The sequence below is a fragment of the Mobula hypostoma genome, chromosome 3 (assembly GCF_963921235.1).
Source record: "Mobula hypostoma chromosome 3, sMobHyp1.1, whole genome shotgun sequence".
In the NCBI taxonomy this organism is placed as follows: Eukaryota; Metazoa; Chordata; class Chondrichthyes; order Myliobatiformes; family Myliobatidae; genus Mobula; species Mobula hypostoma.
Genome location: NC_086099.1, coordinates 3,258,668 through 3,273,419, shown reverse-complemented (window position 1 = coordinate 3,273,419; position 14,752 = coordinate 3,258,668). Strand labels below are relative to the sequence as shown.

The following is a 14,752-nucleotide window of genomic DNA, read 5'->3' as shown; positions in this document are numbered from 1 at the left end:
CTATTTTCTCCGGTTCCATACACACTTTCCCACTGTCACACTTCATAGGTCCTATTCTTTCAAATCTTATCCTCTTGCTCTTCACATACTTGTCGAATGCCTTGGGGTTTTCCTTAATCCTGCCCGCCAAGGCCCTCTCATGGTCCCTTCTGGCTCTCCCAATTTCCTTCTTAAGCTCCTTCCTATTAGCCTTATAATCTACCAGATCTCTAACATTATCTAGCTCTCTGAACCTTCTGTAAGCTTTTCTTTTCTTCTCGACTAGATTTATTATAGCCTTTGTACACCACGGTTCCTGTACCCTACCATAACTTCCCTGTCTCATTGGAATGTACCTATGCAGAACTCCACACAAATATCCCCTGAACATTTGCCACATTTCTTCCATATTTTTCCCTGAGAACATCTGTTTCCAATTTAAGCTTCCAATTTCCTGCCTGATAGCCTCATAATTCCGCTTACTCCAAATAAATGCTTTTCTAACTTGTCTGTTTCTATCTCTCTCCAATGTTGTTGTAAAGGTGATAGAATTATGATCACGATCTCCAAAATGCTCTCCCACTGAGAGATCTGACACCTGGCCAGGTTCATTTCCCAATACCAAATCAAGTACAGTCTCTCCTCTTGTAGGCTTATCTACATATTGTGTCAAGAAACCTTCCTGAACACTCCTAACAAACTCTACCCCATCTAAACCCCTTGCTCTAGGGAGATGCCAATCGATATTTGGGAAATTAAAATCTCCTATCACGACAACTCTGTTATTATTACACCTTTCCAGGATCTGTTTCCCTATCTGCTCCTCAATATCCTTGTTACTATTGGGCGGCCTATAAAAAACACCCAGTAAATTTACTGACCCCTTCCTGTTTCCATCCTCCACCCACAGAGACTCTGTAGACAATCCCTCCATGACGTCCACCTTTTCTGCGGCCGTGACTCTATCTCTGATTAACAGTGCCACGCCCCCACCTCTTTTGCCTCCCTCCCTGTCCTTTCTGAAACATCTAAAGCCTGACACTTGAAGTAACCATTCTTGTCCCTGAGCCATCCAAGTCTCTGTAATGGCCACCACATCGTAGCTCCAACTATTGATCCATGCTCTAAGCTCATCCACTTTGTTGATAACACTCCTTGCATTAAAATAGACACATCTCAAACCTTCAGTCTGAGCGCGTCCCTTCTCTATCACCTGCCTATCCTCCCTCTCGCACTGTCTACAAGCTTTCTCTATTTGTGAGCCAACCTCCTCTTCCCCAGTCTCTTTAGCTCAGTTCCCACCCCCCAGCAATTCTAGTTTAAACTCTCCCCAGTAGTCTTAGCAAATCTCCCCGCCAGGATATTGGTCCCCCTCAGACTTAAGTGCAACTCATCCTTTTTGTACAGGTCACGCCTGCCCTAAAAGAGGTCCCAATGATCCAGAAATCTGAATCCCTGCCCCCTGCTCCAATCCCTCAGCCATGCATTTATCCTCCACCTCACTCTATTCCTATACTCACTGTCACGTGGCACGGGCAGTAATCCCGAGATGACTACCTTTGTGGTCCTGCTTCTCAACTTCCTTCCTAACTCCCCGTACTCTATTTTCAGGACCTCTTCCCTTTTCCTGCCTATGTCATTGGTACCAATATGTACCATGACCTCTGGCTGTTCTCCCTCCCACTGCAGGATATCTTGGATGTGATCAGAAACATCCCGGACCCTGGCACCTGGGAGGCAAACTACCATCTGTGTTTCTTTCCTGCGTCCACAGAACCACCTGTCTGACTCCCTAACTATAGAGTCCCCTATCACTGCTACCTTCCTCTTCCTTTCCCTACCCTTCTGAGCCACAGGGCCAGACTCTGTGCCAGAGGCATGGCCACTGTTGCTTCCCCCAGGTAGGCTGTCCCCCCCCCCCCACCAGGACTCAAACAGGAGTACTTATTGTCAAGGGGTACAGCCACAGGGGTACTCTCTAGTATCTGACTCTTCCCCTTCCCCCTCCTGACTGTGACCCACTTGTCTGTCTCCCGTGGCCCCAGTGTGACCAACTGCCTATAACTCCTTTCTATCACCTTCTCACTCTCCCTGACTAGGCGAAGGTCATCAAGCTGCATCTCCAGTTCCCTAACTTGGTCCCTTAGGAGCTGCAGTTCGACATATGTGGTGCAGATATGGCCATCCGGGAGGCTGGGAGACTCCAGGACCTCCCACATCAGACACCGAGTCCAGAAAACTGGCCTCACACACATACTTCCTCCTTTCTGCAAATAACACAGGTAGACTTACCTTGCCTCGTCTCGTTACCACCTAAGCCCGTTGAGCCAAAGCCCTATCACTCTGCTGCCTCTCACTGCACTGCCCGCTGAATATGGCGGTCTTTTTAAAACTTTCGCGCTCTACTGGCTGACGTCACGCACCTGCGCGGTCTTGCCTCTCTTTACCCCTCTTTTTATTCTATCAGGATGGTTCTTATGGATTGTCCTAACGTAATAATGGATTGATTGTAATATGTGTCAGTCTCTGACTTTAAAACTGGATCAGACTTGTATTTATAGTAAGGTATGGTGTCTTTTGTAAGTTTGTATTTTAAAGCAAAACTTTGGTGACTGATGTTTGCCACTGATTGTGCCTGTGTTAGTAATCAGATTGAGTTAAACTGCTGCAGGATCCTGTAATGTGTTGGATTGTTTCTGGTTTCTCTTAGCATTTTCTGCATTTATTGTCTTGAATTTGTTGGCCTTTTATTAAATATTTTTCATTTTTGTTCTTATTTTTTCCTTTATCTCTCTCTTTTTGTATTTGCACAGTTTGTTGTTTTTTACGTGTTGGTTATTTGTTCGTCCTGTTGGGTATGGTCTTTCATTCATTCTATTGTGTTTCTTGTATTTACAGTGATTGCCCGCAAGAAAATGAATCGCGGGTCTTATGTGGTGACATATATGTACTTTGGTAACAAATTTGCTTTGAACTTCTGCGGTGTGTTTCAATGGTCATTATCTGTTTACATCATGTGTCATCATCTCTTGCAGATTGAACTCCCAGACCTGGGAACGTTTTACAAACTCCGGATCTGGCATGAGAAACGACATCCCTTTGCCGGTTGGCATTTGAACAAAGTAAGTCCACAACAATGGGTTGGAGCAAACTTGGTAAAAACTAGACTCGGAAATCTGAGGGGCAAAGGGAATGGTGAACCCTCATGCAGAGTTTCTGAAAGGTTAGCTTGCAGTTTGAGTCGGTGGTGAGGAAGGCAAATGTAATGTCAGCATTTATTTTGGGAGGGTTGGACAATAAGAGCAAGACTGTAATCCTGGGCTTTATAAGACATTGGTCAGACTGCACTTCGAGTATTGTGAGGAACTTTGGTCCCCTTAACTGAGAAACAATTTAACACCATAAGACAGGAACAGAATTAGGCCATTCAGCCCATCGAGTCTGCTCCACCATTCCATCACAGCAGATCCAGGATTCCACTCAACCCCATACACTTGCATTCTCGCCACATCCTTTGATGCCCTGACCGATCAGGATAGCTATCAACTTCCCATTTAAATATACCCACACACTTGGCAGAGCATTCCACAGCTTCACTAGTCTCTGGGCTAAAAAAGTTCCTTCTCACCTCCGTTCTGAAGGCCCTCCCCCCTCAATTTTGGATAACCCCAGCATAGGAAACATCCTCTCCACATCCACCCTATCCAGTCCTTTCAACATTCTGTAGGTTTCAATGAAATTCCCCCCCAATCCCCCCCATTCTTCTAAGTTCCAGTGAGTACAGGCCCAAAGCTGCCAAATGCTCCTCATAAGTTAACCCCTTCATTCCTGGAATCATCTTGTGAACCTCGTCTGGACTCTCTCCAATGACAACACATCCTTTCCGAGATATGGGCCCAGAACTGTTGACAATACTCCAAATACGCCTGCCTAGTGTCTTATAAAGGCTCAGCATCTCCTCCTTCTTTTATATTCTATTCCCCTTGAAATAAAGGCCAACATTTCATTTGCCTTCTTTACCACAGACTCAAGCTGTAAATTAACCTTATGTGAGTCTTGTATGAGGACTCCTAATTCCTTCTGCACGCCTGATGTTTGAATCTTCTCCCCATTTAGATAATAGTCCGCACTATTGTTCCTTTTACCAAAATGCAGTATCATACATTTCCCAACACTGTATTCCATCTGCCACTTTTTTGTCCATTTTTCCAATTTGTCCAAGTCCTGCTGCAATCGCATTGCTTCCTCAGCACTACCTACCCCTCCACCTATCTTCGTATCTTCTGAAAACTTTGCCACAAAGCCATCAATGTTGCAGAAACAAAGGATCTGGTTGTGACTACGTGAGGAATAGAGACGTGTTAACCCCTATTGACATCAATGGATCTGGGGTTGAGAGGGCGAACAGCTTTAAGTTCCTAGGCGTACACATCACCGAGGATCTCACGTGATTGGTATGTATCAGCGCCTCTTTCACCTCAGAAGGTTGAAGAAATTTGGTATGGGCCCCCAAATCCTAAGAACTTTCTACAGGGGCACAATTGAGAGCATCCTGACAGGCTGCATCACTGCCTGTTATGGGAACTGTACTTCCCTCAATCGCAGGGCTCTGCAGAGAGTGGTGTGGACAGCCCAGCACTTCTGTAGATGTGAACTTCCCACTATTCAGGACATTTACAAAGACCAGTGTGTAAAAAGGGCCCGAAGGATCACTGGGGACCCAAATCACCCCGACCACAAACTATTCCAGCTGTTACCATCTGGGAATCGGTACCGCGGCATAAAAGCCAGAATCAACAGGCTCCGGGACAGCTTCTTCCACCAGGCCATCAGACTGATTAATTCACGCTGATACAATTGTATTTCTATGTTATATTGACTGTCCTGTTGTACATAATATTTATTACAAATTACTATCAATTGCACATTGCACATTTAGGTGGAGACGTAACATAAAGATTTTTAATCCTCATATATTTGAACGATGTAAGTAACAAAATCAATTCAATTCAAATCATTGACAAACAATGTGAAAAGCCGCAGACCCAATACTGACCCCTGAATAACACCACAATTCACCGGCAAACAACCGGAAAAGGCTCCTTTTATTTCCACTCGCTGCCTCCTGCCTGTCAGCCATTCCTCTATCCATGCCAGTATCTTTCCTGTAACACCATAGGATTTTATCTTGTTAAGCAGCCTCATGTGTGACACCTTATCAAATGCCTTCTGAAAATCCAAGTAAATGACATCCACTGCCTCTTCTTTGTCCACCCTGCTTGTTCCTTCCTCGAAGAACGCTAACATATTTAGTAAGGCAAGATCTCCCTTGATAGAATCCATGTTATGACTTATTTTATCATGAGTCTCCAATTACCTTGAAACCTTATCCTTGATAATAGACTCCAACACTTTCCCAATCTTTGAGGTTAGATTAACTGGTTTATAATTTCCTCTCTTTTGTCTTCCTCCTTCTTAAAGAATGGAGTGACATTTGCAGTTTTCCCATCCTCCTGGACCATGTCAGAATCAAGTGCTTCTTGAAAGATCATGACCAATGCATCCATTAGGAAACTCTTAGATAGGTACGCGGAGCTTAGAGAAATAGAGGGCTATGCGGTAGGGAAATTCTAAGCTGTTTCTAGAGTAGGTTTCATGGTCGGCACAACATTGTAGGCCAAAGGGCCTGTAATGTGCTGTAGATTTCTGTGTTTCTTTGTTATCTCTTCAGCAACCTCTGTCAGGACTCTGGGATATAGTCCACCTGGGCCCAGGTGTCTTAACCACCTTCAGACCCTTGAGTTTGCCTAGCACTTTCTCCTGTGTAATGGCAATGGCACTCCCTCCTGCTTCCTGACACTCGCTGACCTCTGGCACATTGCTAGTGTCTTCCACAGTGAAGGTTGATGCAAAGTACTTATTAAGTTCATCTGCTATTTCTTTGACATCAATTACTATCTCACCAGCATCATTTTCCAGTGGCCTACTATCAACTCTCACCTCTCTTTTGCTTTTTATGTAACTGAAAACATATTTCATATCCTGCTTTATATGATTGGCTTGTCTGCCCTCATATTTCATCTTTTTCCTTCTTATGGCTTTTTCAGTTGCCTTTTGTGGATTTTAAAAGCTTCCCAATCACCCAACATTCCACTCTTTGCTTCCGTCTATGCCCTTGCCCTTTCCTTGTGCTGGTACTGGTGAAGGTCCAGAGGTGGTCCATGAGAATGATTCTGGGATAGAAAGGGTTAATGTTGAAGGAAGGTTTGATGGCTCTGGGCCTCTACTCACTGCAATTCAGAAGAATGAGGGGGGGATCTCATTGAAACCTACTGAATGTTGAAAGGCCTAGGTGGACTGGATGTGGTGGGAATGATTCCTATGAAGGGACGTTCTGGCACAGCCTCAGAAGAGAAGGATGTCCCTTTAGAATGGAGATGAGGAGGAATTTCCTTAGCCAGAGGGTGCTGAATCTGTGGAATTCATTGCCACAGACGGGTGTGGCGACCAAGTCTTCGGGTATATTTAAGGCGGAGGTTGATAGATTCTTGATTACTCAGGGCATGAAGGGTTAGGATGAGAAGGCAAGAGGTTGAGGCTGAGAGGGAAATGGATTTAAGGATGAGGTCTGTGGTCTCGGTGCTTCGAGATACGTGATCAAATAGGCTGTAGTCAGCATGGTTTCCTCAAGGGGAAATCATGCCTGACAAATCTGTTGGAATTCTTTGAAGAAGTAACAAACAGGTTAGACAAAGGAGAATCAGTTGATGTTGTGTACTTGGATTTTCAGAAGGCCTTTGACAAGATGCCACACATGAGGCTGCTTAACAAGCTACGAGCCCATGGTATTACAGGGAAGACTTTAGCATGGATAAAGCAGTGGCTGATTGGCAGGAGGCAATGAGTGGGAATAAAGGGAACCTTTTCTGGTTGTCTGCCAGTGACTAGTGGTGTTCCACAGGGGTCTGTGTTATGAGTGATTCTTTTCACTTTACATGTCAATGATTTGAATGATGGAATTGAAGGATTTGTTGCAAAGTTTGCAGACGATGTGAAGGTAAGTGGAGGAGCAACTGGTTTTGAAGAAGTAGGGAGGCTACAGAAGGACTTGAGACAGATTAGGAGAATGGACAAAGAAATGGCAGATAGAATAAATTGTCAGGAAGTGTATGGTCATGCAGTTTGGTAGAAGAAATGAAAGGGTTGACTGTTTTCTAAATGGAGAGAAAATATAAAAATCTGAGGTGCAAATCGACCTGGGAGTCCTTGTGCTGGATTCCCTAAAGGTTAATTAGTAGTTTGAGTCTGTGGTGAGGAAGGAAGATAAGAAGGAATTTCTTTAGCCAGAGAATGGTGAATCTGTGGAATTCTATGCCACAGGCAACTGTGGAAGCCATGCCTTTATGTATATTTAAGGCAGAGTTTGATAGATTGTTAATTGGTCAGGGCATGAAGGGATACAGGGAGAAGGCAGGAAATTGGGGCTGAGAGGAAAATTGGATCATCCATGATCAGAACAGACAATGGGCCAAATAATGCTCCTGTATCTTATAGAAACATAGAAAACCTACAGCACAACCCACAAAGCTGTGCCGAACATGTCCTTACCTGAGAAATTACCAAGGGTTACCCATAGCTCTTATTTTTCTGAGCTCCATATACCTGTCCAGGAGCCTCTTAAAAGACCCTATCGAATTTGCTTCCACCTCTGTCGCTGGCAGCCCTTCCATGCACTCCCCACTCTCTGCATAAAAAAACTTACCCCTGATATCTCCTCTGCACCTTCTTCCAAGCACCTTACAACTGTGTCCTCTCGTGCTAGCCATTTCAGCCCTGGGAAAAAGCCTCTGACTATCCACACGATCAATGCCTCTCATCATCTTATACACCTCTATCAGGTCACCTCTCATTCTCCGACACTCCAAGGAGAAAGGGCCGAGTTCACTCAACCTATTCTCATGAGGCATGCTCCCCAATCCAGCCAACATCCTTGTAAATCTCCTCTGCACCCTTTCTACGGATTCCACATCCTTCCTATAGTGAGGTGACCAGAACTGAGCACAGTACTCCAGATGGGGTCTGACCAGGGTCCTATATTAGATTATGAGAACACTCAGTCCTCTTTTAGATTAAGATTAGATTATATAGCTGCAACATTACCTCTCGGCTCCTAAACTCAATTCCACGATTGATGAAGGCCAATATACCGTATGCTTTCTTAACCACAGAGTCAACCTGCGTAGCTGCTTTGAGTGTCCTATGGACTCGGACTCCAAGATCCCTCTGATCCTCCACACTGCCAAGAGTCTTACCATTAATGCTATATTCTGCCATCATATTTGACCTACCAAAATGAACCACTTCACACTTATCTGGGTTGAACTCCATCTGCCACTTCTCAGCCCATTTTTGCATCCTATCAATGTCCCGCTGTAACCTCTGACAGCCCTCCACACTATCCGCAACACCTCCAACCTTTGTGTCATCAGTAAATTTACTAACCCATCCCTCCACTTCTTCATACAGGTCATTTATAAAAATCACAAAGAGAAGGGGTCCCAGAACAGATTCCTGAGACTTGTCTACAACCACTCTTTGCCTTCTGTGGGCAAGCCAGTTTTGGATCACAAAGCAATTTCCCCTTGGATCCTATGCATCCTTACTTTCTCAATAAGCCTTGCATGGGGTACCTTATCAAATGGTGTTATGGTCTATATGCACCAACATTTCTAAACATTTCACCCTATAGTGTATGGGGAATTTGTACTAGATTGTTTTTGGAGGAGTTTGTTAATTGGACACATACTGCATTCTAAGTGTAAATACATGCATTGGAAGGGAATGGGGAAATTGGAGTAGGAGTAGGTCACTGGGCCCCTCCAGCCTTCTTGCTGTCCCATGGCAGATCAACCCAGGCCTTAGCTACATCTGCGACGGTTCTCCGCTGATCTTAACCCATTAATGGTTCAAAGTTCTCCTGCATCTTCCTTAAATTCTCCACTAATCCATTCTGCATAACTCTTTGGGTAGACAACTGCAGACAACCAGTGCTTGATTGAGATTGATAGGTCCTCGGTTAGTAAGGATGTAAAAGATTACATGGAGAAGGCAGGAAAATGGGGTTGAGAGGGTTAATAAATTAGCTGTGATAGAATAGTGGAGCAGACTCAGTTAGCCGAATGGCCGAATTTTTCTCCTGTGTCTTATGGTCTGATGTTCTTGCCAGATGGAACTGTCCACATTGCAATGCTGTGTGCTTTTGATCTTTTTTAATTGCAGGTGACTTTAATGAAATCACTGACAAAAGAGAAGTATGATTTCAGATGCAGTCGGTGGCTTGACATCAACGAAGACGATAATGAGATTATACGGGAGCTGCCTGCTGAGGGGGACCTGGTGGATGAGGTCCAGCCTTGTGAGTGATTGGCCAGATGAAGCAGGAGGAAGTGCAGGCAGCTGTTGCTCAAGCTGTTCACATGACCTCTGGTTGTTATTGACGTTTTTAGATCTTATTTCTTGCCATTTTGTTTCTGATCCCCTGCAGAGGTTGTGGTATTCTCTGGAGCCACAACCAAAGAGAAAAGCTCTCTGCACAGTCCACTGGCCCTCAGACGCTTGTCCCCATTTCCCCTGATATTCTTCCTACCCCTTTGGGCTGATCGCTTCCTCACCAGAAGTAGTGTGATGTAGCTGGAAGGCACTGTATATCTATCCTCCAGGCTCTGGGTGCCTAGGCCCCTAACCTCTGGATCTCTCGGCCTGTAGGCTCTGGGTATCTGGGTCTCCAGGCTCTGGGTGCTTGGGCCTCTAGGCTCTGGGTATCTCGACTTCCTGGCTCTAGGTATCTGGGTCTCCAGGTTCTATTTTTCTGGATCTCCAGGCTCTGGGTGCCTGGGCCCCTAATCTCTGGATTTCTCGGACTCTAGGCTCTGGGTATCTAGGTTTCCAGGTTCTATCTTTCTGGATCTCCAGGCTCTGGGTGCCTGGACCCCTAATCTCCTGATTTCTCAGCCTCTGGGCTCTGGGTATCTGTGTCTCAGCCTTTTGGGTTTCCAGTCTTTAGGTACCTGGGCCTCTAGGCCCTGAGTATCAGGGCCTCTAGGCTGTGGGTATCTGGGTCTCCAGGTTCTAGGTTTCTGAGCTTCTGGCCTCTGGGTATCTGGACTTCCAGGCTCTGCCGATCTGGGTCTCCAGGCTCTAGACTTCTGGGCTCTGGGTATCTAGGTCTCCAGGCTCTGCCTATCTGGGTCTCCAGGTTCTAGACTTCTGGGCTCTGGGTATCTAGGTCTCCAGGCTCTGCCTATCTGGACTTTCTGGCTCTGGGTACCTAGGTCTCCAGGCTCTGTGTCCTTGGGTCTCTAGGCTGTGGGTAACTGGGTCTCCAGGCTCTGGGTATCTAGGCATCAGGTTCCAACCTCCATGTTTCACCATACGTAATTTTTTGGGGTGGTACAGTAGGATAGTGTACCAATGACTTAACACTAATAGTGGGAGCATCTGGGACCAGAGGGCACAACCTCAGAACACGAGGACATCCCTTTAGAACAGAGATGAGGAGGAATCTCTCCAGCCAGAGGGTGGTGAATTGTTTGCCATGCACGCCTGTGGAGGCCAAGTCATTGGGTATATTTAAGGCAAAGTTTGATAGGTTCTTGATTAGTCAAATGTTACGGGGAGAAGGCAGGAGAAAGGGATTGAGAGGGATAATAGATCAGCCATGATGGAATGGCGGAGCAGATTTGATAGGCCAAATGCCCTAATTTTCTTCTGATATCCTATGGTTTTGTGGTTAGTGCATCAGCCCATCAGACGCAGAGGGAAATTCATGGACTTCATGGAACTCGCTGGCATCCGATGTTTTCCATTCTAAGTTATTGTCTTAGTGGAAACTGAGCCATATTTGAGATTTAAGCAATGTGCTACAGTCAGGGCAAGATAGTCATGACAGATTTGTGGCTCCTGCTTCAAGTTGAAGGTAGGTTGATCGACCTGGCTGGACAGGAGTCGACTGCAAACAGGACTGCTGAGCCGAACTTGGATCCTACCAGTAGTGTCACTGTTAACCCTGTCCGCGGTGTCTCCATTAACCCTATCAGCGGTGTCACCGTTAACCCTGCCGCGGTGTCACCGTTAACCCCGTTCGCGGTGTCTCCGTTAACCCTATCAGCGGTGTCACCGTTAACCCCGCCCGCGATGTCACTCTGTTAACCCCGCCCGCGATGTCACTCTGTTAACCCCGTCCGTGGTGTTACGGTTAACCCTGGGTTTCCGTGTGTTCCTTCCAGTGGTGAAGTATAGGATCATCATTTACACGGGCACTGTCAGCGGTAGTGGCACGGACGCCAATGTCTTCATCTGCCTGATTGGCGAACAGGGTGACACAGGAGATCGCGTGCTCTACGACAGCAAAAATAACGTCAATAAATTTGAGAAAGGCAATGTGAGTACAGGATGCCAGTGTGTTACTGAAATTAATCCGACCTGTGACAACCTGCCTTCCACAGTGTGTGTACTCCCTCAACAACTGTGCACTGTCTACCTTCCAAACGGGCCCAGATTTTAATAACACTGAACAATACACCATAGTACAGGCTCTTTGCCCATGATATTGTGCAACCTTTCAACCTAAGATCAATCTAACCCTTTCGTCCCACATAACTCTGCATTTTTCTATTTTATGAGAATAGGTTGAGTGAACTCGGCCTTTTCTCCTTGGAGCGACGGAGGATGAGAGGTGACCTGATAGTGGTGTATAAGATGATGAGAGGCATTGATCGTGTGGATAGCCAGAGGCTTTTTCCAGGGCTGAAATGGCTAACACGAGGGGGCATCGTTTTAAGGTGCTTGGAAGTAGGTACAAGGGGGATGTCAGAGGTAGGATTTTCACACAGAGAGTGGTGAGTGTGTGGAATGCACTGCCAACAACTGTGGTAGAGGTGGTTACAATAGGGTCTTTTAGGAGACTCTTTAGTTAGTACATGGAGCTTGGAAAAATAGAGGGCTATGAGTGGGGAAATTCTAGGCAGTCTGTAGAGTAGGTTAATGGTTGACACAACATTGTGGGCCAAAGGGCCTGTAATGTGCTGTAGATTTCTATGTTCTATGTTCTATCAGCCATGTGCCTATATAAGATTGTCATAAATGCCCTGAAAGTATGTCTTTACCACTACCCCAGCAGAGCATTCCGTGCACCCAGGGCTCTGTGTAAACAACTTTTCATAAGATATAGGAGCAGAATTAGGCCATTTGACCCATCGAGTCTGCTCCGACATTTCATCATGACCCAATTTTCCTCTCAGCACCAATCTCCTGCCTTCTCCCCATATTCCTTCAATCACACCCCCTCCCCCATCAACCTGTTACCTCTGCCTTAAATATACATAAAGACTTGACTTCCACAGCTGCCTATGGCAAAGAATTCCACTGTTTTGCCATGCTCTGGCTAAAGAAATTTCTCCTCATCTCTGTTCTAAAAGGATGTCCCTCTATTCTGAGGCTGTGTCCTCTGGTCTTAGACTCTCCCACCATAGAAAACATCCTCTCCACAGCCATTCGACCATGGCCTTCAACCATTTGATTGGTTTTAACAAGGTCACCCCTGATTCTTCTGAATTCTAGTGAATACAGGCCCAGAGCCATCAAATACTCTTCACATGACAAGCCATTCATTCCTGGAATCATTTTTGTAAATCTCCTTTGAACCCTCTCCAGATTCAGCACATCCTTTCTAAGATAAGGGGTCATAATCTGCTCACAATACTCCAAGTGAGGCCTCACCAGTGCTTTATAAAGTTTCAACATTACATCCTCACTTTTATATTCTAGTCCTCTTGAAAGCTATCATTTCATTTGCTTTCCTCACCTCAGACTCAACCTGCAAATTAACCTTCAGGCAATCCTGTACAAGGACTCCCAAGTCCCTTTGCATGTCAGTTTTTTTGTATTTTCTCTCCATTCAGAAAATAATCAACTCTTTCATTTTTTCTACCAAAGTGCATGACCATACACTTCCCAATACTGTATTCCATCTGCCATTTCTTTGCCCATTCTCCTAATCTAAGTCCTTCTATAGTCTCTCTACTTCCTCAAAACTACCTGCGCCTCCATCTATCTTCATATCATCTGCAAACTTTTCAACAAATAAATCAATTCCATCACCCAAATCTTTGACATATAATATAAAAAGAATTGGTCCCAACACAGACCCCTGGTGAACACCACTAGTCACTGGCAACTAACAAGAAAAGGCTCCCTTTATTCCCATTCTTGGTCTCCTTTCAATCAGCTACTGCTTTATCCATGCTAGAATCTTTCCTGTAATACCATGGGCTCATAGCTTGTTAAGCAGCCTTCTAAAAATTCAAGTATCTATCTACCGATTCTTCTTTGTCTATCATGCTTGTTACTTCTTCAAAGAATTCCAGCAGATTTGTCAGGCAAGATTTTCCCTTAAGGAAACCATGCTGACTACAGCCTATTTTATCATGTGCCTCCAAGTACCCTGAGACTTCATTCTTAATAATCATCTCCAACATCTTCCCAACCACTGAGGTCAGACCAACTGGCCTATAGTTTCCCTTCTGCCTTTCTCCCTTCTTGAAGAGTGGAGTGACATTTGCAATTTTTCAGTCTTCCAAAATCATTCCAGAATCCAGTGATTCTTGAAAGATCATTATGAACACCTCCACGATCTCCTCAGCCACCTCTTTCAGAACCCTATTATTTAACCCCGGCAGACTATTATTTAAATGGGGAAAGAATTCAAAGTTCTGAGATGCAACGGGACTTGGGAGTCCTCGTACAGGATACCCTTAAAGTTAACCTCCAGGTTGAGTCAGTAGTGAAGAAGGTGAATGCAATGTTGGCATTCATTTCTAGAGGAATAGAGTATAGGAGCAGGGATGTGATGTTGAGGCTCTATAAGGCGCTGGTGAGACCTCACTTGGAGTACCATGGGCAGTTTTGGTCTCCTTATTTAAGAAAGGATGTGCTGATGTTGGAAAGGGTACAGAGAAGATTCACTAGAATGATTCCGGGAATGAGAGGGTTAACATATGAGGAACGTTTGTCCGCTCTTGGACTGTATTCCTTGGAGCTTAGAAGAATGAGGGGAGACCTCATAGAAATATTTCGAATGTTAAAAGGCATGGACAAAGTGGATGTGGCAAAGTTATTTCCCATGATGGGGGAGTCTAGTACGAGAGGGCATGACTTAAGGATTGAAGGGTGCCTATTCAGAACAGAAATGCGAAGAAATTTTTTTAGTCAGAGGGTGGTGAATCTATGGAATTTGTTGCCACGGGCAGCAGTGGAAGCCAAGTCATTGGGTGTATTTAAGGCAGAGATTGATAGGTATCTGAGTAGCCAGGGCATCAAAGGTTATGGTGAGAAGGCGGGGGAGTGGGACTAAATGGGAGAATAGATCAGCTCATGATAAAATGGTGGAGCAGACTCAATGGGCCGAATGGCCTTCTTCTGCTCCTTTGTCTTATGGTCTTATGGTGTACACCATCTGGTCCAGGTGACTTATCCACCTTCAGACCTTGCAGTTTCCCAAGAACCTTCTCTCTAGTTGTGGTAACTTTACACACTTCATGCCCCCTGACACCTGGAACTTCCACCATACTGCGAGTGTCATCCACAGTGAAGCTGTCGCAAAATACTTATTCAGTTCATCTGCGATTTCATTATCCCCCATTACTACCTCTCCAACATGGTATTAAGACAACTGTGCTGCTCCAGAGAACAAGTATGAGACCATTAGACTCTATAA

The 14,752-nt window shown here is 45.2% G+C and overlaps 1 protein-coding gene across 1 annotated transcript in view; it reads left to right on the top strand.

The window, feature by feature from the left end:
• LOC134343819 (lipoxygenase homology domain-containing protein 1-like) overlaps nt 1-14,752 on the top strand; it is a 345,249-nt gene that overhangs the window by 172,775 nt on the left and 157,722 nt on the right. The window contains exons 17-19 of the mRNA XM_063042573.1: nt 3,015-3,101; nt 9,259-9,394; nt 11,265-11,419. Coding sequence (XP_062898643.1) covers nt 3,015-3,101; nt 9,259-9,394; nt 11,265-11,419 — 378 coding nt within the window. The remainder of the gene's footprint in view (nt 1-3,014; nt 3,102-9,258; nt 9,395-11,264; nt 11,420-14,752) is intronic.